Source organism: Morus notabilis, unplaced genomic scaffold, assembly GCF_000414095.1.
Source record: "Morus notabilis unplaced genomic scaffold, ASM41409v2 Scaffold1625, whole genome shotgun sequence".
NCBI classification, from domain to species: Eukaryota; Viridiplantae; Streptophyta; class Magnoliopsida; order Rosales; family Moraceae; genus Morus; species Morus notabilis.
In genome coordinates this window covers 1-24,718 of record NW_010357577.1, presented here as the reverse complement: position 1 = coordinate 24,718, position 24,718 = coordinate 1, and the positions used below count along the sequence as shown (strand labels likewise).

Genomic DNA, 24,718 nt, shown 5'->3' with positions numbered 1-24,718 from the left:
CTCTAATTATGAATTATTTATGGATGATTGATCTATATGCAATGACTATATCAAATGGACACTTCATAGTTTAGAAGTAATTAATGTCTATAATTTCGAGAGTTCAATTCCAAGTTTATAGTGGAGTAACTATTGGAATTAATAGAATTAATTTATTAATTAAAGTTTTTACTTAATTATTAATTTTATTGGAGCTCGGGATTATAGGTCCATTAGTCCCCGCGTCGTCATTGTAATTCTACCAGACACAAATGACAAAATGAGAATTTTAGAATTATGGAATTCTAAAATTAAATACTCGAAAAAGAATTAATTGAGAATTAATTATTATTTAAATAATGTGATTATTTAAATTTGAATTTGAATCATGAACATAATTTAAATTTATCCTTTTAAACTTATTTGATAAGTTGTTCAATTTAGAATTCAAATTAATTTGAGTTTGACTTAAATTCGAATTTGAATTTGAATTAAAATTGGACTAGAGGATAAAGGATGATTTCTCTTCCTTCCCTATCTGTAATCGGTGCCACACACAAGGTAAAAACCCTAAGGGGTGGCCGGCCACAATGGATAAAGAAGAGGGAAATTTTTTGTTCAAAATTCAAATAGGAGATAGAGATTTGATTCCTTTTTGAAGTTTGACTTCTACTTTTTAAATATGAGAATGATAGAAAATTGTGCACAAAAAATTTTTGAAAACATTTTTCTGCCCTAACTTGTGAGTGTAGCCGAATTTCTCAAAAGGAAAAAGAAAGGAAAATTTTTCTTAAAAAAAATTGCACATCGTGGATGCGTTGGTGTTTGTGAAAATTCTAGTGTTTTTTAAAACATGTTTTGTCTCACAAGTATCCATACATATGTCTACATGGAATCAAGGAATTGACGTGTAAGATTTTGATTTTCTAAACACAAAAATTGGAGCAAGGACTATTCGTGGTCAAAGAACTCAAGTTATAATCCGAGTCGGCCTCCATGTATTTTTCCTAATTGAGTTCTTAACATATAAATTAATGTGATTAATTTATTTGTGCATAAATTAATCACATCTATAGAGTATCTCAAAAGTTTTATGAAATTTTTGTTATACACCATCCGTCTCCCCGCCACGCTTCCGCATTCAAATTCGATTTGGTTACCAACAAAGATATCGTCTCTCGCTAATATAATAATATTAGAGGTATATTTTGTATTCTAAATACGGGTAGTATGACATGATATGACATTCTCAGCAAATATTTTTTTTTCTCATGGCACAAGTCAAACAAATAATGGATTTGTGACATTTTTGTTAATATTCAGAGAGAAATACGACAAAAGTAAGCCTTGAAATGATTTTTCTATGATAAAAAAGTTGTTACAGAAAATGTCACTCTAATATATTTGAATATGAAATATATCGCATCGGTGACCATCGGTATCCAACTGTTATATTAGGAGGTATTTTGTCATAATAACCGGTGATCGTCAATATCCTACAGTGATACATTATAGTCATCGACCAGAGACTACCAACATCTTACGTTGAAACTTTGTGGTCGAGCTCATAAATTATCTAACTTAATCTACGGGGCCACAATATGAAAGCAACTCGCAAGTTAGGTTGCCAAATTACCATGATACCTAAATCCAAAAGAGAACAAAACTTGCTTGGAGGAAACTTTTCTGGAGATAGAAGAATCCACTTGGTAGCAAAACACTCACTATAGTCGCAAAGGGTAGCATCCAACAGATAATGACTTTGCATTAAAAGGAAAGAGAAAAATAAGCAGTGATTCCTTTCTAATTTAATAATGTGTTTACTTACAAAATTAGTAATAAACATTTAGTGAGTCTAGACAATATAAAGAATGAGGATAGAGAATGTCAATCATTGTACCCTTTTAGTATTGATTACTTGTCAAAAAGAATAAATGCTAAATTTACTTATATACCCCTAATGAATTACTAAATAGTTAATGGATATTAAATTGTGTAAAAGAACATATTAGTGATTTTATTCGTAACATTGTTATTATTAATTTTAGTAAATATAAGAAAATGAATAAGATTCTTTCCATTACTCCATCTAATAGTCAAGTAAACACTGAAAGGGAATGAATGACCCTTAATCCTGTTACTTTACTTTCCTTTCCAATCCTATTACGTTTTTCATTACATTCTTTTACAGTTTGATAAACGTGCTCTTAGAGTGTATGTCTCTGAATTTTATCATTTACTCTTGATTAATACTGTTTTAACTTATATAATAATTTAACTAAAAATGATATTAAAGGATTAAAAATTTAGACCCATATACTCTAAAGAGGTATTTGTCTCATTTCTCCACCCACCAACACCACCACACAACAAGAAAAAATAGAGAATTTATCCTTAAGAGTGCATGAATCTGAACTTTGACCCTTTATTCTTGATAAATATCTTTTTTTTAGTGTAACTATTTGATAAAACAAAGTTATAAATCAAGAGTAAAGGGTAAAAATGATAACTAACAGTATTTGTAAAGATTACCCTCTAATAATCTCATATTGGGCGCAACAAGCCCAAAGATGATCTTTCTTATCGAAGCTGCGAATAAGCCCAATTTGTAGAATGGGCCGGAGTAACCCAGGTAGAGGTAGAAGACAAAAGTTAAAGGTATGAGCGAGTGCATTGTACGAAAAATTAAAATAAAAGAACACAAGGTGAAGAATATACTAGAAGTGTCGCGTACGCTCTCTTCCCTTTTAATTATCTTCTGCCGCTACGCTGTCTCTAAGGAAACTCCGATACTCACGCTTCCTCTGCTTCTCTTTCTATTTTCTAGGGTTTTACTTCTTTCCCTTTCCAGGAAACTATGAGGTAACATCTCTCTCTCTCTCTCTCTCTCTCTCTCTCTCTCTCTGTGATCTCTCATCTCTCTTCTCTCATCTTTCGTTTCGACGCCGCAAACGTTTTCGATTTTGTATTCTCGTTACTGCTTTTGGTTTTCTTGTATAAACCCTGTTTGGTTTCCGGGAAAGTAACTAATAAAATGGTTCGATTCGTATTTATTGTTCGAGTTAATCAAGGTGATTAAACTCTGGAAATGGTTTTAAAATATTTGGAAATGGTTGTTTGGTGAGATTTACTTTAGCTTCTCTCATTTTTCCCCCTTTGATGTTATGCTTGGATTTTCTTTCGACGCTTTATTAGGAAATATTTGTATATGGATTTTGAATAAGTAATAGGCTTGCGCTCCTCTGCTTTGTAGGCCAGTTATTGAACCAAATTAGGAATTTGACAATGGTGATTAGTTTGTTACAAGCTTTATTAACTGCAAAATGTTCTTGTCTTGGGGTTTTATTTCGTAGTGTCGAAAGTGTCTTTCATGTTTTGTTTGTGTAATAATTTGGCCTCTTGAAAATGCTGCGTTGTGTAGTCGTCATCCTGAGGTGAAGTGGGCCCAGAGAGAGGACAAGGTTTATTTGACTGTTTCACTACCTGATGCAAAAGAGGTCAAGGTTAATCTCGACCCAAGTGGAGTCTTTACCTTCTCTGCCACTGCTGGTGCAGACAACAACCTGTATGAACTGAACTTGGAACTCTTTGATAAGGTCAATGTGGAGGTAAGTGGTATATTTTCGTCATTATGTGAGTGTTGTAATTAGGTCCTGAAACCATCCTTAGTCATGTCACCATACACCTTCTCTGCCACTGCCGGTGCAGACAACAACCTGTATGAACTTAACTTGGAACTCTTTGATAAGGTCAATGTGGAGGTAAGTGGTATACTTTCGTCATTATGTGAGTTTTGTAATTAGGTCCTGAAACCATCCTTAGTCATGTCACCATACTTGTAATTAAACTAGTTGGCCTATTGTGTGTGTGTGTTTGTCTATAATATGCTGTTAATGAAGTCCTTTACTCTTTAGCTGGTCTTTCTTTTTATGAGTCTTTATGTGGAATTTTGCTTGCCATTAGTCACTCACTAGTGACAGGAGATAATTTTTAGGAAATTTTACAATGATGATTTTTTAATATCCTGTTTTTCAACTTGTTTTCGTAATGTTTTGTGTAGGAAAGCAAAATCAACATTGGAGTGAGGAATATATTCTGCGTGTTGGAGAAGGCGGAGAAGGCATGGTGGAAGAAACTATTGCGTGGAGATGGAAAGCTACCCCATTACGTCAAAGTAGATTGGGATAAATGGGTTGATGATGATGATGATAATAGTGCTCCTAATGGTAATGGATGATTCTTGCATTTTCCTGCTGCTGTCTTGTTTAAAATTTCAAAAGTTAACATGCTTAGTTGCTTGGTTCTTGTGATTAGGTGTTGGTGACTTGGACTTGGGCGGTATGGATTTCTCGGTTAGTACTCATCAGCGTATGGGCTTTGTTGTTGTTTGTAAATGAGTTTATGCTTCGGGCTTGTGCTAACTTCTGCTATTATTTTCAGAATTTTGCTAACATGGGAGGTATGGGTGGCATGGGCGGCTTGGGTGGTATGGGCGGCTTGGGTGGTATGGGCGGCTTGGGTGATGATGCCATGGGTGAGGACTTCGATGATAGTGATGATGAAGGTAACTAGGCCATAAACTTGCTGTTGGCGGGTTGTTTGATAACTTTGGCATTTGATTTTACATGGTAGAAAAAGAGAAGTAAAAAGTGTAACTTTAGTCATCATGTGGATAAACAAAATTTGAGTCTTCTATGACAAATGATTTTTTATTTTTATTTTTAAATTTGTTTATGGCTTTTTCTTTAATAGAAATGTAAGTATTTAAACACAATTTTTTTGATAACTTTAAAACAGCTTCGTGGTTTGTGTTTGTGATAGTTTTTTGTAGCGAGAAGACCATGTGTACTTGGCTTCTCCCGAAAGAGTTTCCAGCAGTTAAAATGATCTTTAGTATTTCATTTAAACACCTCTAAAAGAAAAAGCTGACCTCTAAAAGAGAGAATTCTTGTTTTGGAATCGTTTATCTGTCTCAAGTCATTTTTGAAGTGTTCTTAATTATAAGAGATGACCGTTTATTGAGTTATGGAGCGTTGTGAAAATACCTCACTTCCAACTTTTGTCCATATACTCAATAGGAAAAATATGGCAATGGAAAACTTTTTCTTTATGTATCAAATGCTTGCGTGCATTCAGTATAAGTTATAGACTCTTTGTTCTTCCATCCCTTGCTGTATTGATATGCATCGTTTGTGTGCTGTAGAGCAAGAAGTGGCGAAGCCAAATGAGAAACCTGCTGATACAAGTGAAGGTGGTTCTTCACAAGAGAAAAAGGAAGCCGCACCGAGCACATAAAACTTCGTGTTGGTTTAAAAAGTACTTATGAGGTCAACCATGGCATTGTTGCCGTGGGATGATTTTTTTCGTTTTCTGTGACGGGATGTGTATTCTAACCGTTTGAGGTTTGATATTTGCCATATTTTGTGGATCATCCATGTAATCCCTGGTTTAATAGACTCGTAATAGTTGGGATAATGTTATTTGTAGGGCTTGGCTTAATGATGGTGGATGCACTTTCTGGTTGGCAGTGATTTTTTACTCATATAATATGCTTAAGCCTCTCTGGTTTCTTGTTTAGATAGAATTCTTTTCTACAGTAGGGCATGAAAGTTGATACCTTATTGCATGCCTTAATTGAAATGCATTTTCAGCTGAACAAAGAACAGATTTCTGCAAACTGCTGATGGTTGGGCTATATATATGACCGTCGAAGGTTTCCTGGAAGATATAGGGATATTGCTCAAAGAATTCTTTCATAGTATCCATCTCTATATGATATCCACGGTTTGATTTACGTTTAACGGTCGTGATTAATAATCTCCAATAAATGTATTTATTACTTAATATTTGCATAAGTGTCATGTTTTTATGGGATAAAGAGGGATATTTTTATGGGATAAAGACGGATATAGCATAATTAGTATGGTGATTAGTAAATTATAACATGATTTTAAAAACTGGAAGGTTATAGTATAATTTGAAATTTTGTTTTAAATATTATTAAAAATTAAAAAATACTTCTAAATCTTTTTTCACCTCACATCTCTCTCTTAAACATTTTTTTAAAAAAAATAAATAAATTATAGTATATTTTTTAAAATAGGTAGATTATAATTAAGTTTATTATCGATAAATATTATATTTATTAGTAAATATTTATTTATTAATAAATATTATATTTATTAAAAAATTTGGTCGTTGATTCCAACGTCAATATTGTATTTACAAAAATACCGTATTTACAAATATTAGTAAATCTCATATTTATCAAAAAATATGGGGCTGGAGGTAGTGCTGAACTAGACCAACGATAATAGCGATGGAAACCTCCGAACTTCGACGGTGATGGCAACAAATCTACGAACTTCGACGGTGATGGCAACGCTTTGACGATGATGGCGGTTTTCTTGGACCGGATCTGCACTGTGATGCATATTTGCAGTGAACGGAAGAGAGAGAGAGGGGTTGTGTTGCAGAAGAAAGGAAGAAGAGAGGGTTTGAGGGAGAGAGAATGGGCGACTGTGGAGAAAGAGTCAAAGAAATGAGATAGAAAGCCTAGTAGTGTTGGATAGGTAAATTGGTAGCCCGTTCACTTCGTTGATTTGAGTTTGTAATTCAAGTTAAGATGTGATTTTATGTGAAAACTTTTTACTGTAGTTAAAAAGTTAGATATGACTGTTTATGAGAACTTGGCCCGTTTAGTTCGCTGATTCGAGTTGAGATGTGATTTTATGTGAGTTTTTTACTGTAGCAAAAAAGTTAGATGTGATTGTTTGTGAGAGCTTTTTACTGTAGCAAAACTCGAATTCTAAACTCGAATCAGCGAAATGAACGGGCCCTAAAAACAACATATTTTTTCAACATGTGCATTTAAAATATGCTATTATTTACTAAGATTAAAAAAAATGCTATTCACTTCAAACATAGTTGTGAAATATGATATATTGTGTATTTTTCATATTATTTATATTAACTTCATTGGATGTTCACATTATAATTTGATACTCTTTGGCTACCAAAGAATTTCTTCATTTTTACCCCTTAATATGTCCTTCACACATTCTGGCTAGTTTCACGCTTCTTATTTTGTTACTAAAAATGTTTAACAAAACCATTCGTTACTAATATTGTTTAACCAAACCAAACATCTGCAAACTAATATTATTAATTATCAAACTGAACCAAAGCACTTGAAGGATACAGAAAGCCTGTGCAAACCAAAATTATTATAGGATGTCAAACTGAATAGAAAGTCTGATTTGATATTTTATTTAGTTTGAACTAGTAATTATGAAATTATTCTCAACTAGAATTAGAACCAAAATTTTACAATAATAAACGTTCATATGTTTCTTAATTATAAATATCCTCGAGAAGTATTCAATTGATAACATAAAAAACACATTGAAAGTTAGGCATTGAATATCCATGACAAAAATAAAGCACTCAAATTCATAATTTTTTGTAAGACCATAATACACCAAGCATTCAAATTCATAAGACGGAATATACAAGTTTATGGGAAATAGATGAGCAAAGAAAGTCTATGAGAAACATAATAACATATAATAAATTAAGTATACTTATTTAAATTCTATAGTAATCTATGAGAATATAATGGTTAATGAATGGTTACTGATATTAGTTGTTCTTTTTCTTTTTTGTATTTTTGTAACCCCTTCTTTTCTCTTTTGTGTTCTAAATCTTTCAAATTCTTTGTTTTATGATAAATTTTTGTTTTGAATAGGTTTAATTTGATTGGTTTGATCAGTTTAATTAGTTTGGTGAATTTTTAACGAACATCAACTGTTTATTAAAAAATATTTGAAGTATTAAACACCGTCATTAATAATAATAAGCAAATCTAACCCGTGAACCCTACGAAATAGAACTCATGTTATATTTATGGGTGGTGCTCCCGTTCGAACCATGACAGGACTCTATAGAACATGTGACATTAGTCAAACATGACATGGCAAGAATTTATTGGCTAGAAAAGTCAGTTAGGTGGTTTTCACCTGAGAAGATCTAAAACCCTAAAAACCCAAGTTTTTCTTTTCTGCTTCCGAGTTCTGCCTTTCCTTCCCTTCCCTTTCATAGCTCACAGCTCCACTTTGGCAAGAAACACAGAGCGAGAGCGACATGGAAGAAGCCACGGCCATGGAAGTCGAGGAACATCCTCACTCCAATCCAAGCTCTTCCAATCGGGTCGGACTAAAAAACTCCATCCAAACAAGTTTCGGAGAAGACTATGTTTTCCAAATCGTCCCCAAGTATGTCTCTTTCTTTGGTTTTATGCTTCAACCTCGTTTTTGTGCTGCTTTTTTGTCATTGGAAAACTGAGAAAGCATAGAAATTTAATGAAAGGAATGATTGGAGTTCAATGGCGGTGTCGTTGTCGACGAACGTTGTGAAGCTTTATTCGCCGGTGACGGGTCAGTTCTACGGAGAGTGCAAAGGTCACTCTGATACCATAAACCACATTTATTTCTCTGGTCCGTCAACCCCACATGTTTTGCACTCTTGTTCCTCTGATGGAACCATTAGAGCTTGGGATACGCGTACATTCCAACAGGTTGGATTTTCTCTATGTTTGTTTGTTTGTTGTGCTGATGCTTGTGTTCAGTATTTTATGATGGAATATGTTGTTTCATCTTGAGATTTTGTGGTTCGACTTTTAACCCATTAAGGCCCTTTGTTTGGCATTGCTATCTGGAAATTTGCTTTTGAGAAAAAAAGATAGTTGCGTGGCTTCTCAGAGAACAGTTCGTTTGAGTTAGTGTTGTAGAATTTTTCCGTTTGGCATTGCTTTTGCTCAGTAGAAGAAGAAAAGCAAAGCTATGGATTTGTAGTTAGTGTTTGAATCAAGAGTTTGTAAAGTGATTAATGATATAATTTTGTTCAAATTATCTAGTAAGCAAAAATTTTTAAGAGTAAAGTTTATAAAATCTTGATAAAGAATTTTAATTTTTTTTTTTTTTTTTTTTTTTTTTTTTAGATGAGTTTTTCGAAAAGCTATATTTTCTGACTCTGACTGGAAGTAATTCTAGACGACCAAAGGTTCAAACACTTCCCAGAGTAGCTTTTAGACTGGGAAAGCCAAACGCCAAATAGGCCCCTAACGTATATCAGAAGTTGAGTAAGATTCGTTAAAGAAAAGCTACTTCACTGGGGTGTTTGTGCGACTTCCAAAAGAACTTCTTATCAAAACCACAAGATATGGAGTTTCGAAAAAATGCTTTTAATGATACTTTGAAACATGTAATGGAAATTTAGAAAGGCTTAATTAGCTTCATTCTAATATGTTTATAGCTTAATTAGTATATTTAAATATTATTTTCAACCTATTGAGCTCTTTTATAAATGTGGTTTCAAATTCTAGTTAAAAAGCAATGCAAAACAGGCACTAAATGAGTGACGAGTCTTTATTTTTGATGGTCAAATATGTATTTCCACTCTTTTATTTAGTGGGCATGCATAATTTTACTCATTGTTAAATTAAATATTACAGGTCTCATCCGTAAGTGCTGGTTCTTCTCAAGAGATATTTAGCTTCTCATTTGGAGGATCCACTGATAATCTTCTAGCCGCAGGATGTAAAGCTCAGGTGTGTAGTTAGTATGCCACTTCATATATTTTATGCTTGTATTTCTCAAACGTTGTATTTTTTACTCTAGACTTCTGTCTATTTCATTCCGAAGGAAAAGTGAGTTTTAGTTTTGGGATGATGCTTCAAGGAATCATGAGTTATTGCCTCCCAGTCTGCTCAGGCAGAGATTTGATTCTTTCTTCTTTGTTGCTGGCTTTTTGCGTATTGACCTGTTAAATAGATACTCTTTTGGGACTGGAGGAACAAGAAACAAGTTGCATGTCTGGAGGAGTCTCATGTGGAGGACGTTACTCAGGTTTGTTAATGGTTACTATCCATTCAGTAACACAACTCTTCATTCTTGGTTTGACATCGAACACGAAATATCAGCATAATTCCAAGCATATAGAAGGTTAAAACTTAATATTGAATTCTCAGTTGATTAGGATCAGGTTGAAATATGATTGTCTATAGAAGTTTATATCTGTACGTAATATGATTGCATTTGTTGTTTTTGTGGCTCAATTTGATGTGAGATTACAATCCAGTTTTAATGCCAAATTCTTTATGCAATGATATGTGAAATATTCAATGGAAGTTTTACATAAAACTGCAACGTAGAATTTACCTGCTCTTACAACTGGCCCTTTATTATAAACTTAAATTTTGAAGTTTTTAGAAAATTAGAAGTGGTTATGTATAGGAATTTGGAATATCAACTATGTCTGCTCAGTTTGCGAATTTATTCATACTGTTGTGCTTGCATGTATTAAAGACTCGTCAAATCATGTTGTGTTCCTTTCTTTTAATCACTTGACACCCCTATTTTTATTTTTATTTTTATTTTTTTAACCCTGATAACGTGCTTATATGCTGTGTGTATATGATGGTTCGTCATATAAGTATCTGTGCGCGTAACAACTTACTGATTGCTGGTAGGTACACTTCATTCCTAACCACGTAAACAAGCTTGCATCTGCTTCTGTGGATGGATTAATATGTATATTTGATACAGATGGAGACATTAACGATGATGATAATCTGGAATCAGTAAGTTTGGGCGTTTTGTTTTCAACATTGTTGTTTTTCTGTTGTAAATATTGCATATAATCTTTATTTATTTATTTATTTTGGATATTGTGATCGTCTAGGTGATTAATGTGGAGACTTCAATAGGTAAAGTGGGTTTTTTTGGAGAGACATTTCAAAAACTTTGGTGCTTGACCCATATTGAAACGTTAAGGTATCAATTTTTATCCATTGACATTTCATGAGTTGCAAAATTGTTTTAAGGTTATTTTCTCTCGTTTATCGTGAAAAAAGTTGTTTTATAACCCAATTTCTAACTGATGCTGCTCTTGTAGTATTTGGGACTGGAAAGAAGCAAGAAGTGAAGTTAATTTCCCCGATGCTCGTTTGATAGCTTCCAATGCTTGGAATCAAGACCAAGTAATAACAAATCATTAGATATTACCGAGCATAATTCGATTTTCTTGATTTTCTTTTGCAACCAATTCAAGTGAAGTAAGTTCTTGTGTTTTGGCAGGTTGACTATTTTGTTGATTGTCACTACTCACAAGACGGGGAACGACTTTGGGTGGTTGGTGGCACGAATGCTGGCACTTTGGGCTTCTTCCCTGTAAGTTACAATGAAGCAGCAAGTATAGGTTCTCCTGAAGCAGTACTTGCAGGTGGACATACAGACATTGTTAGGAGTGTGTTGCCTATGTCTAGCATTCCGGGTTCGGCAACTCAAAGCCAAGGCAAGTTTGGTTGGACAGGCGGTGAAGATGGCCGCTTGTGTTGCTGGTTGTCCGATGATTCTTCGGAGATTGATCGATCGTGGATTTCAAGTACATTGGTAATGAAGTCACCCAAGAATCGCAAGAAAATTAGACATCAACCGTATTAGTAGAGCATCTGAATACTAGTTTTTCTTATTACTTCTCCACATGTTTCCTGTATTTTTGAAAAATTTTCGTTTTGGTTTCTTGTAAGTTGTAACGATAATCCTCCTTACTTTTTTTACTTGATTTTGTTGTATAAGTCTATTGTTTATCATTTTAATTTTCATAAGCGATTTCAATTTTCAAATGTTCTATACAAATCAGAAAATCTCAATGGTGCCTGTTGGATCTCTTGCTGTGTTTCAGGTCCAAAAATCAATACATTAAAATTTTCTTTTCTTGTGGAAAAGCAAAACGGCGGAGCAAAAGTGACGCTTTCAGTACAACAAAGTTAAAGAGCAAAAACAACGAAGTTCCATAAAATAGAAAGGGTTAACCGTATTTATAGTTTTCAAGTTATAGGTTAAATCTCATTTTAACCCTCAACTTTTCAAACATTCTCGAGAGGCCCGTTCATTTCGCTGATTTGAGTTTGTAATTCGAGTTGAGATGTGATTTTATATGAGAGTTTTTTACTGTAACAAAAAAGTTAGATGTGACTGTTTCTGATAACTTTTTACTGTAGTAAAACTCAAATTCTAAACTCGAATCGATAAAGTGAACGGGGCAATCTATCAAATGGTCTCATATTAATACTTTCGTCCATATAACAAAAATCTTACAGAAAATGGCTAGCGAGGACCATGCCTGGTTTAGTAAAGGTTAAATTTTATAATTTTATAATTTTTACATGGAATGTCACATGCTTTGTTTGTTTTGTTGTTTGAATTGTGTGATTTGATTTGAATTGTGGTGATTTTAATTGCAATTCGAACTGGTATTTAGATATACAAATAAATTATAATTTGAATTGAGAATGAAATCTGAACTGTGTTTGTATAAAGTGTTGAAAACTATCGTTAGAGTTTTGTAACAAATCTTATAAAACATCATTGTAAATGACATTAAAAGCTATGCAATATAGATGGAGATTTGTTCTTCTCATCGTTATAAACACATTAAAAAAAAATCATCTCAATCAGAATTAAAATGAAGAAGTTATCACATTTTTAAGCTTGAAATTGAGGAGAGAGAAAAAATACAATTTGAATTGTTTTTACTGCAGAAAATAATTCGGATTGTGTAAATTTAGGGAAGTATCAACTCTAAAATCAAGAGTTTACACTATTATCAATGGTTTAAATCATCCTCATTTAGTTCTGTATAAAGCATCAATTTGAATTTTGAATTATAATTTGAATTGAAAAATTTTTTTTTTTTCAATTGTTAAAAAGACAACACAATAATTGTAAGGAAACACTTTTTTTTTTTTTTTTTTAAATCAGTTGCATAGGTGGAATTATTAATAAGGGCATGTTTGTAAGATTTACTCAAATCATAATTTGAATTTATTGATGGGAACTTTGTGAGAAAAAATTTTAAAATTCAAACTTTGAAAAAAAAACTGTAACAGAATTATAATTTAAATTTAAATATACCTTCAAAACAAGACCTAATTGATTTGGTAGCTCCTTGACTTTTTCTGGGACATTTTAAAAGTCGAGGATAATTGGCCTATAATTTAAGAATTACTCGTGAGATTTAACTCGAAAAGAAATTCGAGTAGAAACCCCCTTACAGCTAAAGGACAATTTAATTGGAATAAATAAAGGCAAATGTCATACAATTCCAAATACTTAAAGAATGACGAACTTAAGAGGGTGTGAAGAGAGTTTTCTTAGTATGGCCAAACAGGAATCATAAAGAAAATCAAACATATATTCCTCAAACCAAGCAACGAAAATAATATGTTTTAACACTAGCTACATTTGCTAATGAAAACCGACTTTCCAACTGAATAATACAACGATTTATCAGAGGTAAAACACTCGAGACATTTGACATAAAAACAAAATGCCTCTGAAAGTAGCATGCTCGTCCAGTTTTGTTTCAGCCACCAACTCAATCAAGCTCGTCCTCGGCCCCCACCTGTCACCAAAACACCCAACACATGAGCAGCGTGCCAAAGCAACAAATAGTTCAACAAATAAAGCTGCATTTGCCAGTTCAAGCCCGGGTTTTAACTGCTAGCCCATGAAAATAATAGTGAAAGAAAACAAGTATGATTAATATACAAGTCGCTTTCAAGTAATTATACATTTCCCTTAACGTTGCAGTTCAGACGGGTTGGTTTCAAGTTATTAAGAAATTGCCTTAAGGGGCAGCTACAACGGTGATTATGAGAGCACACACATTATGTTATGTTAACGGGTGCATAATAGTATAATTAGTATATACTCCAAGGCACAATTGTTTCTCTTTACAACGATCAATTTATTTAATGACACCCTATTTCTTTCTACAATGAAAAAACTTTTCATGATACTTGAGAAAAGAAAACAGGTGAAAGGGGTTACACAAGTTTTACCTCTGTTTCCACCAGTTCTTCCTCCTGGTCCACCCCTTCCTCGGCCTCCACCAGGGCCTTTAGCACCTCCATCATCTAGTCCGCGTCCAATACCTTTAGCCGGTCTTCCACCAGCACCATCCTCCCTACCTCTTCCTCTGCCGCGTCCTACACCAGGCGGTTTTCTATCTGGAAAATTTTGATAAAAGCACCCAATAGACCAGTTCAGTGTCAAGGTAATAATTTTACATCTCAGAAGGCTATAGAACTAGAAAGTTTTGAGATCATCTCATAGATATGCATGTACCTGACCGACTCTTAGTTTCTTCTTGAACTTTATCAATCACCTGAAAGGAAAAGACAAAAGAAGCTACATAAATCAAATCCACAACGGCCTTCTATCTTTTATTTTCCAAGTAAATAGGCTGCAAACGTTTAGGAAGAAACAATAAACCAGGAGAGAGCAAACATCATGTCCCTAAAAAATGGGAAGAATTGACAGCCTAAAGCAAAGCCTTTTCAAAAGCACAATTGTATATCATTAGAATTAAGATCCTAAGAACAAGTATTACCAGAAATCGCCAGTATTGTAGATTTATCAAAATATCCTAATATAGCCAAAGTTCTTTTATTGAAACTCGCAATGACGACATGAAATATACATGCTCAAGAAAATGTCAAACAATAAAACAAGAAACCAATGTAGCATACATATTGCATAAAATGTTGGATCATACCTCGTCAGGAACTCGAAGATACTTAATTGTATTTCCACGGATATAACATTCAGGCATTCTCCAAAATCTGTCTCCATCCTAGAGGTTATCATATTGAAGAAATCAGTAACACACGATGATAACAAGTTAACAACAGAAAATAAAATTACAAAACAAGATATAATAAGAAGAGTAACGTAGTACCTTAGAAGTACAAATTACTTCACGGAGATGAATGTTCATCCAAGTATCACAATTAACCAAATGCCCATTGTAAGTCTCCCCATTCTTCAGTTCCACCAACTGTTGTTTTATCACACAAAACATCCCAAACAAAAAAGCATATTTTTTGATCAACCACTGCTTTGAAAAATAAATTCTGAAAGCCTCAAAAGATAAACAAAATCAAAGAGCTTACCATTGGATGCCCTTGGGCTGTCTTAAGCAGAGAAAGAGGAAGCTACAATAGTAAAAACTTCAAGGGTCAACACCAATATATTAAACATTAAAGGAAAAAAAAAAAGAAATAAGAAATAAAGCACAAAACTTCCTTAGGTAAAAACTTCTGGGAGTCCCAGAAAAGCATCAATTTATCGAAATATAATTCAAAGTCAGATTTTTTATTTTTCTTTTTTAAACTTTCCTCTAGGTCGCTTCGTTTTCTGAGAAACCAAACAGAAAGTAGTAAAACAAACATACCATGTTTTAAGACAATAGAGCGGCCACAGAGCAAGGAGAAACGACCTGCATCGAAAGCCATACCCAGAGTTTAGAACAACCTAAAGCAGAAAATCCAGGAAAATTTGACATTGAAGACGAAAAGATAGTGTAGAGAATAATAAAACCCTAAGTGGAGAGAAACCCTAGCCAAAGGTAGTGGAAAAAGAGATCGTAGAGAGGGAATTGGGAAGAGAAACCTACGACGACGAACAGTGAACTGCCGAGGTTTCGATTCAGAAGACGACGAAGGCGAATTGAAATTTGTATTGAAAGTCTCTCTTGCTATTGATGCAGTAGCGGAATAGAAAAACTTCAGGAAAATAATTCTGAAGTTAATATTAAATAGTTAAAAGCTTAATTTAATCCCAATTTAAATAAAATTATAAGTAATTCATTGTTAAAGAAAAGTCTAATTCTAATAATAAATAATATATAATTCTAGTCACACTCGAACTAAATATAGACGAAATAAGGAAGTGAACGGATAAAATAATTCATTTTCACCTTTGAAGAAATATTTTTTTGGGTATTTTGGGAATATTTTTTAGATTACAATGTTCTAATTGCATTTTTAAATAATTAAATAGAAACTAATAGCTTTAAAAATTATTTTGTAAAAACATTTCAACTTATTCTAATTTTTTAAGTTTTAAATGTCTTAAAATAATTTCAGAATTTTTATAAAAACTTATTAATTTGTAATTAATTAATAAGGAGGGTAGGATAGACATTTTGTCTTAAAAATTGGTTAGTGTCCTCTTTAATATATAATATTAAATATTAAGATATGATATTAAATAACAAAAATGCTCATTGAATTGGAATAAGTTCTGAAATATTAAAATCTTTTTGTTAAATAAAAAAGTATTCTTTTAATATTATTAAAAATACAAAATACTAGTAAATGCTTTGCGATAAATGAGTACCTAAATGATTTTATATATAAATTCAAATAAAGCCTTAAAATTTTATTATTATTATTATTATCATTATAATTATTATTATTCTTATGTTTTTTTTTTTTTGGTTTTAATGATCCACCGTCTTTTTATTTTTATTTTTATTAAAGACACTGTCTTAAGAATGTTGATGGTAAAAAGTTTTTGTTATGCAGTTGATGTGTTTCGTAATAAATATTGCAAACCCACGATACAAATTATGTCTTCTATTTGCAAGTTTCTTAATCGTTCACTTCGTTGATTCGAGTTTATAATTTGAATTGAGACATAATTTTATGTGAGAACTTTTTACTGTAGTAAAAAAAATTAAATGTCTTTTAAATCATTTGCCCCAGTTTCGGGGTGGCGATTTTGCAACTAAGAAAAGCAGATCATTGATTTTACAACTAATATGAAATAATACATATTAAAATATAATTATCGTGTAACTATTTGAAGTTTTAGCATTGCACATTTGATATAAATTCCAAGCTGTAAGTAGAGAGAATTACTTTTTCATGTTTGTTGGTTAAGTTTTTCATTTGCCTGTACTGTTATGAGTCATTTACTTCGAAAAAATTCAAACTACGGTCCTGTTCACTTCATCGATTTAAGTTTAAAATTTGAGTTTTACTACAGTAAAAAGTTTTCAGAAACAGTCACATTTAACTTTTTTGTTACAGTAAAAAATTCTCACATAAAATCATATCTCAACTCGAATTATAAACTCGAATTAACAAAGTGAAATCTTTATGAGAATTTAACAGCGAATGGTTCAATGCAACAAAGATGTCTTCCAAAAAACAAATATCAATGAAAACGACTTTCTCCAACAATTGGTTCTTGTATAAAGTTAGAAGTTACAGGAACGAAATGGTACAAAATCGATATACGCCTTGGCCACAACAAAACATTTAAAACCCAAAAATAAAATATACTTATATGTATCATATATTTATATTGATAAACTGATGGGAATTGAATTCTTAAAAAAAAAAAAAAAATCACGGGAAATGAAATCTTCAAAGTATTAATGGTTCCAAACTCCCAGGCCCCGCGGAATTACATATAATCAAGAGAGCCAGTAGTTGAGATTGAGGTAACGCAATTATATATACAAGGTTATCTTTTTTGTTTTTTGTTTTTTGGGAAAAAAATGTACAAGGTTACTTGATGGAAATAAGCCAAACCCAGATAAATAAGTTCATGAAAAGATCCAATAAAAAAAAAAAAAAATCACGGGAAATGAAATCTTCAAAGTATTAATGGTTCCAAACTCCCAGGCCCCGCGGAATTACATATAATCAAGAGAGCCAGTAGTTGAGATTGAGGTAACGCAATTATATATACAAGGTTATCTTTTTTGTTTTTTGTTTTTTGGGAAAAAATGTACAAGGTTACTTGATGGAAATAAGCCAAACCCAGATAAATAAGTTTATGAAAAGATCCAATCAAGAATCAGCATCATTCTCTTCTGACCTCTTATATATGGTCGTCAAATCTACCAAATGGCGCATTGTTGGCCTTCCATGTGGACAATTCCAAGGAGATTTCAGCCGTGCCAAATGCTCAAGTATCTGCAAACAATTGATGGAATCAGAATTTGCAACAGTTTGGAATCCTGTGCAAATCATATGTCAAGCAGACAAACATAAGATAATGCAATAGTGTCTGTCATAACCTTCTGCATCTCATTTCTTCCGAGAGCATCCCCAATCATGACGGACGATCTGCACGCGCGTGACGCCAGCATAGCACGAACTCTTGGCGGGCAAATGGAATCGGCAGTGTCCATTCTATAACTACCGATTATTGAGCATTCCCCGTGATCATCAGCTAGAGTAGAAATCAAGTCCTTGACATCTGTTGAAGAGAACAATAATGTAAATCTTTAACGTCAGGCGAAGTAACAAACTTCCTTACAAGATTATACTCCGGTTTGTGTTCTCAAAATAAGAAAATTACTATCGACCTGATCCTTATAATGTGGGTCTGTTGACCTGCCTCTTGAATAAGTTAAGAGCAATAAACTGTCTACTCAAAACATAGTTCGTGCCTTCCCACAAAATAAAATATAGCAGGAACAAAAGCACTCAAAAACTGAACTGCTAATTTTAAATCCAGGATTACCTTCAACTCCAAAAGTTATGTTTTTACTGAAGGGTACAGCTTTTAGTTTAAAATGGTGCCCTGGTGGTGCGTTCGGATCTTCTTCCAAAGCAAATCCATTTTTCCTGAAATGAAAAAAAACCGCGATCCCTTTTACATTGGATGAAAAATATTATTGGGTGAACAATCAAATCAAAATTAAAAGAGGAATAAAAAAGAACAAACACTGAAGCATATAACCTTCTTCCAATTTAACTCTTAGATACTATATGCAAACTCTAGATTCAACCATATACACATATATAGTAATAATGTGTTTGTGTGTTTGTATGCATACAGATTACTATGTTTTCTCATATACATATAATAATGCTAGTCTACTAGGAGAGAAGTTATAACTATCCAAAACAAATAATAACAGCTCAAAAGCGCATCAAGATGATAATGTTAAACTAAACAACTATTACGAGAAGTGAACAGAAAACAGCAGCTCCAAAGGTCTACAGAAATGAAGAGGATAACTAGAATCACGTACAGGTTAAGAGAGAGAGAGAGAGAGAGAGTTGGCACCTGATTATATCCATGTGCATGGAGGCTACTACTTCTTCTTCAGGAGATAACTCCAACCTTAATGGCCTACGGGTACAATTGCATAGTTAAGAACCTCTGAGATCTTTCCATTGTCAGGAAACAAAAATTCAAATTAAAGAAGATCAAAAACCTACTTTAACAAGAACATGGTTTTAGCACACACGAAAGGTTATTCTCCTTTTGTTTAAGTTTATTCTTTTTTTAAAAATTCATCACACCTGATCAGTAACCAGTGTCATGAGAAAAACATGGTTTTTTTAATACAGCTAACTAAAAAAAGTTTATGCTTACCGGAGCAAAGGCTGCAGGTTTAAGATGGTTGATTGTGACAAACGCTCAAAATTGAACTTTTCATCGGCAGCATGCTGAAATATGATAAAATATCAAAACCACAACAAAGAATTTTGAAAAAGAAAACGTCTAGATATGTGCACCACTCAAAAGACAAATGCAGAACATTGAAATTAAAGGAATCCATAAGATGGATGTCAATTACCTGATCCACAATAAATAGATCTTGGTCTAGCTTCCCAATGATGAATCCAAGGTTGAATTGCCCAATTACCTACTAATGAAAAGCAAGTGTTGGTGACCGGTCTAACATTTGTTTTTATACGTGCATGCAAATAATTAAGTGCCATAAGATAGGGACAGAGATCTTAAACATCCCAGCACAAGATAGTAAATGAGAAGATGTACATTTTCCATTTTGTAGACTCTAACTAAGATACTTCCTAGTCAGCCTTCACTTGTTTTATATTTTGCTTCAATTGTCTAGCTCTTCACGATCTTATTTTCTCCTATGACCCTGTCACATTCTGGCTGCATGCAATGCAAACTTAACCTAATTGAATTTCTTTTTTCTAAATATGTGAAGTGATGTCAGTACCCTCCTTCTAAACATCGGACTTGTAACAAGGTTACAAAAAATTATGGTACAAGTCATCATTCCCATTCTGTATAGTATGTCAAACATTTTCCAACTCACGATGGACTGCAGCATAGAAGCCTATCAAGATCTGACAATTTATCTGAATCCTCCTGGAATGCAACTCAGGCAGGTGAAAAGATGTAGATATATCGACAAGGATCAACAACCCAGGAAAGATTTCTGCCATGCTTGACAAAAGCAACAGGCTTTCCACAATGATAATAAAGAAATAAAAAAACAAAAGCAGATCGCCCAATCAAACAAACATGAAAACATAAACTGTAAACTAATGTAAACAACAACCTTCATCCTACCAAAATCTTCCTTTCTAAAAAGTCTTTCCAACTCTGTAGTAGCTGCAGCTAAAGCCCTAGCTTTCCGATCTTCATTTTCCGGCTGAGAAAGCTCTAGTGTAGTAGCAGCATAGAATCTATAATTGATCATTCAGGATAGAAAACGTTAATATATAGATATATATATATATGTATGTATGTATATCAAGTGGTTCCTATTTCTACAGGAAATTAGTGATATATAGACCTTTTTGCATTGGTCCTTTGACATATTCCGTTGCGGGAATGCAGTTGAGCCAACCTCTGCTGCCTCCTTTTCTTTAGGTCTGGAAAACTAAATTGCAAGGTGGAACATATCTCAAGAGCAGAAGAACGCTTTGGAGTATCCAGCAGTTCAACAGGAGAATGTAAAGGATCTTGAACTGAAACCCCTTCAGACACATCTAGCTGTTGACCAGAAGAATGTAAAGGAGCTTCAACTGAAATGTCTTCAGATACACTTCCGAGATCCCCACCAGATGAAGCTATTGTTGTGACATTAGCAAGGGGAAGTCCTTCCTCTTCAGCGTTAATATCCTGTAAATAGATTAGCTAACTTATACCCAAAACATAACTAGCTAAGTACACAGACAAGGAAAAAAAAAAGAAAAAAAAAACCTTCAGAAGAAAATTTTAATATTAACAAATAGTGATATTTATCATGCAACATATCTGTGTGAGCATGTCCATGTGGACATGTACTTTGCAACAAACAAATCTTCAAGTTTCTTGAGCATAAAGTTCCTTTCTTATATTCCAACTCTTTTTCTTGGTGACCACTTTTGCTTCACTTTTGACTAGGGATTGACCACATGAAAGCAATGTATAAACATGACAAACAACGCATTTCGGTCCACAACAAGAATAATGAGACCCTGTACAAATAACTATAGCTGAACATGGATTTATCACCTAATCCTTTCGGATTTCAAGAACTTAATATTTCAAATTGTTTAAGTTTTCTTTCTTCTATTCTTCACTTAAAATATTTTCTTATCATTTTCTACAATTCAGTTTTTAAGTTTCCTTTCTTGTATTCTTCACCCAAAAGATTTTCTTATCATTTTCTACAATACACTACAGATCCACATGCCAGAAAAAATACTCCGACACGTCGCAGCAAGAAAATTGGTTTCGCATGAAAACACAATTCATGCCATTCTCCACCATTTATGCCTTAATTTTATTGATACAGCCATTTATACCTTAACTAGTTACACGCGCTACGCGCGTGTATTTAACGTGTTATACAATTCAAGCAATATATACTTTAATACGTCATTTTGGTCACACATAATACCGCATACCTCTTTTGATTCTCCGCCGTTAGTACTACCTCCAGAAGAAAGTGGGTTTGCAATTCTGCTGAAGGTAATGTCTGTTTTAAAATACTTGGAAGCCTCTCTGTCATCTGCTTTAGGAGAATTGTCAACCTGGTGAAAGTCAACTGGGGATCTGGAAACTGCTGCATCCACGTCTGAGTTACTGTTTTTTGACTGAGAATGATGAGTCTGGTTTCTAAGGACAGGCATTTCTGATAGTGGCGCACTAATATTTTCATGCTTCCTTTTACTTACAGTAATATATCTATTAAGCAATGTTTGAATAGAGCTTGAACAACCATATGAATCCTTATTTGCAGGAGTTCCATTCTCAACCATTTTTGAAAGAGGAAGAGCTTTTTGACCAGCTGTGATACTATCAATATTAGTTCTCAATTGCCTACAATCACCAGCCTTCTTTATTTTGTGTACTCTTAGAGCGAAGTCTCTTATTTTATTACTACAGGTAAATCCTTCTACATCATGAATGTCCTCAGCTCCATCTCCAGCAGTTTTGACACTAATATCACCCACTATATTGCTTTCGTCATTGCTTCCTTCTTCACGAACGGTCTCATTCTTGGACAATGGTTTCAACGCTGTATAGGATTTCTGCCGAGGAGAACACAACTCAGACGTATCTGGCTCAGTAGGTTCCTCAACTTCATTGACAGAGAAACGAGCATTACTAGAGGAATAAATCTGCTGTAAACCCTCCCTTAGGACGTGCAATATGGAATTCTCATCCGAGAAGAACACTTTCCTTTTATCAGGTGTTACATTGACGTCACATGCTCCGGTCGGAACTGTAACATTCATTATTGCAATGGGATGTTGTTGGGAGTTTGAACCTCTGTATAATTCATTCACAAGCTTTGTGACTTTCGGCATATCAACGGGTCGACCGTTTACAAAGAAGAATTGTCTATCACCCAAGTTGCGTCCACTACCTTGTCCAGGCTTAGACAGGAACCCCTCAACCTTGCAACCATCTGATATACATAAACTCAGTGGTTCTAGGCAGTTGAAGGTGCTTATGCCAAAAAGTGTAATAATGTTATCTTTAAGAGAACCACTTCCTTGTGTTTTAAGCACCACAGACTTCACATTTTTACCAGTTGTGTTGGTACATACTAAGCGAACTCCTTTTGAAACTAAAGCATAGGCCTGAAATATGCATTTAATAAAAACTTTAGAACCACAAAAGAGAGGAAGTGGGATGAAGGCAATTTAATTAAAAGCTCCATAAGATAAGTGAAGGCTAATAAACTAACCACTCAAGGGAGTACCAAATGAAAGAAAGAACCAGTCATACAAAAAGCTTTGTCTACGGTTCTCCCTTCTACGTAACATATAGCAGTGAGAAACATAACACAAGATTTATTCAATATAACACTGACGTGAGGGAGGTGTACACTAAGAAATTTAGCTATCTCCGATTATTGTTACAGTGTCATATGTTACCCTTCTTACTTCTATACATTTACATTATGTGGAAGTAAACTAGACAAGCCCGTAACATATACGAAATCCTAAGAAACGAAATAAACGACGAATCCGAAATCCTCAGAACACAAAATCTAAATTGCACATTTGGTACTAATGAAAGTAAATAAAGGCCAATAAAACAGAAAACTCACATTCAGTAAAGAAATAAGCTTTCCATACTCCTTCCTTGTGTTTCGACTGAATTCCTTGCTTCGCACGGGTAAATTCGAGAACAAATTCTTGACCGTAACGGTGGTCCCAATCTGCCGCGCCGTCTTCTTCTCAGCCACCAGCAACCCCGACTGATCGTAGCTGAGGTGCGTGGCGACGGGCTCGTTCTTGGTCCTGGTCTCGACGGTCAGACTCCCGAGAGCGGCGAGCGAGCTCAGCGCCTCCCCTCGGAACCCGAACGTCGTCAGCGACTGGAGGTCGGGGAAATCAGCCAGCTTGGAGGTGTGGTGCTTGAGCGTGAGGACCTTGAAGTTGCTGGGCGAGATGCCGCAGCCATTGTCGATGACTTGGAAGCTCTCCTTGCCGTAGTCCCTGAGGGCGATCTCGATGCTGGTGGCGCCGGCGTCGAGGCTGTTCTCGACCAGCTCCTTGACGGCTGACGGGAGATCGAGGATCACTTGGCCAGCGCAGATTCTGTGGACGGAACCCTTGTTTATGGGTCGTATGATTGGGGAATCAGAGGGGATTTTTGCTTCCATTGAAATTGGAAACCCTAGTCTGAGAAACTCGCATTATCGGGATGGATTGGCGAGGGTGTTTAGGGGCTTTGAATGAGGAGGGAAAACAGAGAAAGCCCAATTATCGCTTTCAGGATTGCCGCCAAAGAGACATCTGAGCGCTAGCTTTGTGTTTTATGTGCTTTGGATAGAGGTGAAAGTTGAGACTTTAAAGCCCAACACGCCGGAAGTTTATAATTCATTCATTTCGCCGATTCGAGTTTAAAATTTAAATTTTATTACAATAAAAAATTTTAAAAAATAATCACATTTAATTATTTTTACTATATAAAAAATTCTCACATAACGTTACATCTCAACTTAAAATAAAAAAAAAAGAGATAAATACTCTTTATAAAAATGTACGGGTAAAGATTTTTGATTTCAGACACCGTTAATTAAATAATTATACTAATAAAAATATATTAATTAAGAATGATATGTAAAAGTTTATATTCATGCACTATTAAAAATAAATTTTACATTTTTCTCTAAAATTATTTTTTTTAAAAGGTGGTCTGGCTAGAATAAGTTTTTAAGTGGCCTGGCTCGACATACCTTTCAGACACTATTAATTTCCTTGTTAAAGTGGGTTTTACTACTCAACGTAAACACTCTGAAATTTACATTTTCCTTTCATGGCGACGCTTTTTTCCGAATACTTCAACGAGCATGTCCTCACTCATGCTAGTAGTGTTGGTCCTGAAATTTTATGACAATTGGCATAAGAACAAATTTTATCGTGGTTTTTAGTGGTTCCTTATACTATAAAAAATGGCCTTTTGCGACGACATTTGTCGTCGCTAAAACTTATTATCGCTAAGAGTAAAAAAAAAAAAAAATTTGTTAAAAGTAAAAAAGAAATTGTCTTTTAATGATAACTAGTTTTTTTGCCCGCGCGTTGCTGCGGGAAAGATTGTTATATTATAAAAGAAATTATGAATTTTTACATTACAGTATTAATTTGTATGTACATACATTT

At 34.0% G+C, this 24,718-nt stretch overlaps 4 protein-coding genes across 8 annotated transcripts; 2 read left to right on the top strand and 2 right to left on the bottom strand.

The window, feature by feature from the left end:
• The first annotated feature begins 2,696 nt into the window (after positions 1-2,696).
• On the top strand, positions 2,697-5,556 carry LOC112093453 (uncharacterized protein OsI_027940). Its single transcript, XM_024171931.1, has 6 exons — positions 2,697-2,841; positions 3,401-3,587; positions 4,040-4,205; positions 4,294-4,331; positions 4,420-4,543; positions 5,183-5,556. The coding sequence occupies exons 1-6, from the start codon at positions 2,837-2,839 to the stop codon at positions 5,272-5,274; spliced, it is 612 nt and encodes a 203-aa protein (XP_024027699.1). The 5' UTR covers positions 2,697-2,836; the 3' UTR covers positions 5,275-5,556.
• A 2,473-nt stretch (positions 5,557-8,029) lies between these two features.
• LOC21384728 (WD repeat-containing protein 89 homolog) lies at positions 8,030-11,641 on the top strand. The gene is made up of 8 exons (XM_010090202.2): positions 8,030-8,252; positions 8,347-8,554; positions 9,491-9,586; positions 9,810-9,884; positions 10,508-10,618; positions 10,720-10,811; positions 10,933-11,017; positions 11,115-11,641. The coding sequence occupies exons 1-8, from the start codon at positions 8,122-8,124 to the stop codon at positions 11,478-11,480; spliced, it is 1,164 nt and encodes a 387-aa protein (XP_010088504.1). The 5' UTR covers positions 8,030-8,121; the 3' UTR covers positions 11,481-11,641.
• Positions 11,642-13,178: 1,537 nt separating this feature from the next.
• LOC21384727 (probable U6 snRNA-associated Sm-like protein LSm4) lies at positions 13,179-15,603 on the bottom strand. Of its 2 annotated transcripts, none has more exons than XM_024171944.1 (8): positions 15,499-15,603; positions 15,277-15,321; positions 14,996-15,037; positions 14,782-14,880; positions 14,599-14,676; positions 14,169-14,208; positions 13,883-14,050; positions 13,179-13,443 (listed from the first exon to the last, which is right to left on the bottom strand). In XM_024171944.1, the coding sequence occupies exons 2-8, from the start codon at positions 15,277-15,279 to the stop codon at positions 13,421-13,423; spliced, it is 453 nt and encodes a 150-aa protein (XP_024027712.1). In that variant the 5' UTR covers positions 15,280-15,321; positions 15,499-15,603; the 3' UTR covers positions 13,179-13,420. The 2 variants fall into 2 exon arrangements, with proteins under 2 accessions (XP_024027712.1, XP_024027718.1); XM_024171950.1 differs by lacking the exon at positions 15,499-15,603 and adding an exon at positions 15,423-15,475.
• A 1,610-nt stretch (positions 15,604-17,213) lies between these two features.
• On the bottom strand, positions 17,214-23,876 carry LOC21384726 (DNA mismatch repair protein PMS1). Of its 4 annotated transcripts, XM_024171926.1 has the most exons (11): positions 23,161-23,876; positions 21,506-22,687; positions 20,407-20,735; positions 20,170-20,296; positions 19,432-19,500; positions 19,227-19,300; positions 18,915-18,980; positions 18,366-18,469; positions 17,917-18,098; positions 17,681-17,812; positions 17,214-17,449 (listed from the first exon to the last, which is right to left on the bottom strand). In XM_024171926.1, exons 1-10 carry the CDS (start codon positions 23,716-23,718, stop codon positions 17,687-17,689), a joined length of 2,817 nt encoding a protein of 938 aa, XP_024027694.1. In that variant the 5' UTR covers positions 23,719-23,876; the 3' UTR covers positions 17,214-17,449; positions 17,681-17,686. The 4 variants fall into 4 exon arrangements, 2 of the variants coding, with proteins under 2 accessions (XP_024027694.1, XP_010088502.1); XM_010090200.2 differs by lacking the exon at positions 17,214-17,449 and having other exon boundaries at positions 17,462-17,812; XR_002903061.1 differs by lacking the exons at positions 17,214-17,449; positions 17,681-17,812; positions 17,917-18,098; positions 18,366-18,469 and having other exon boundaries at positions 19,432-19,503; positions 20,181-20,296.
• Positions 23,877-24,718: the final 842 nt, after the last annotated feature.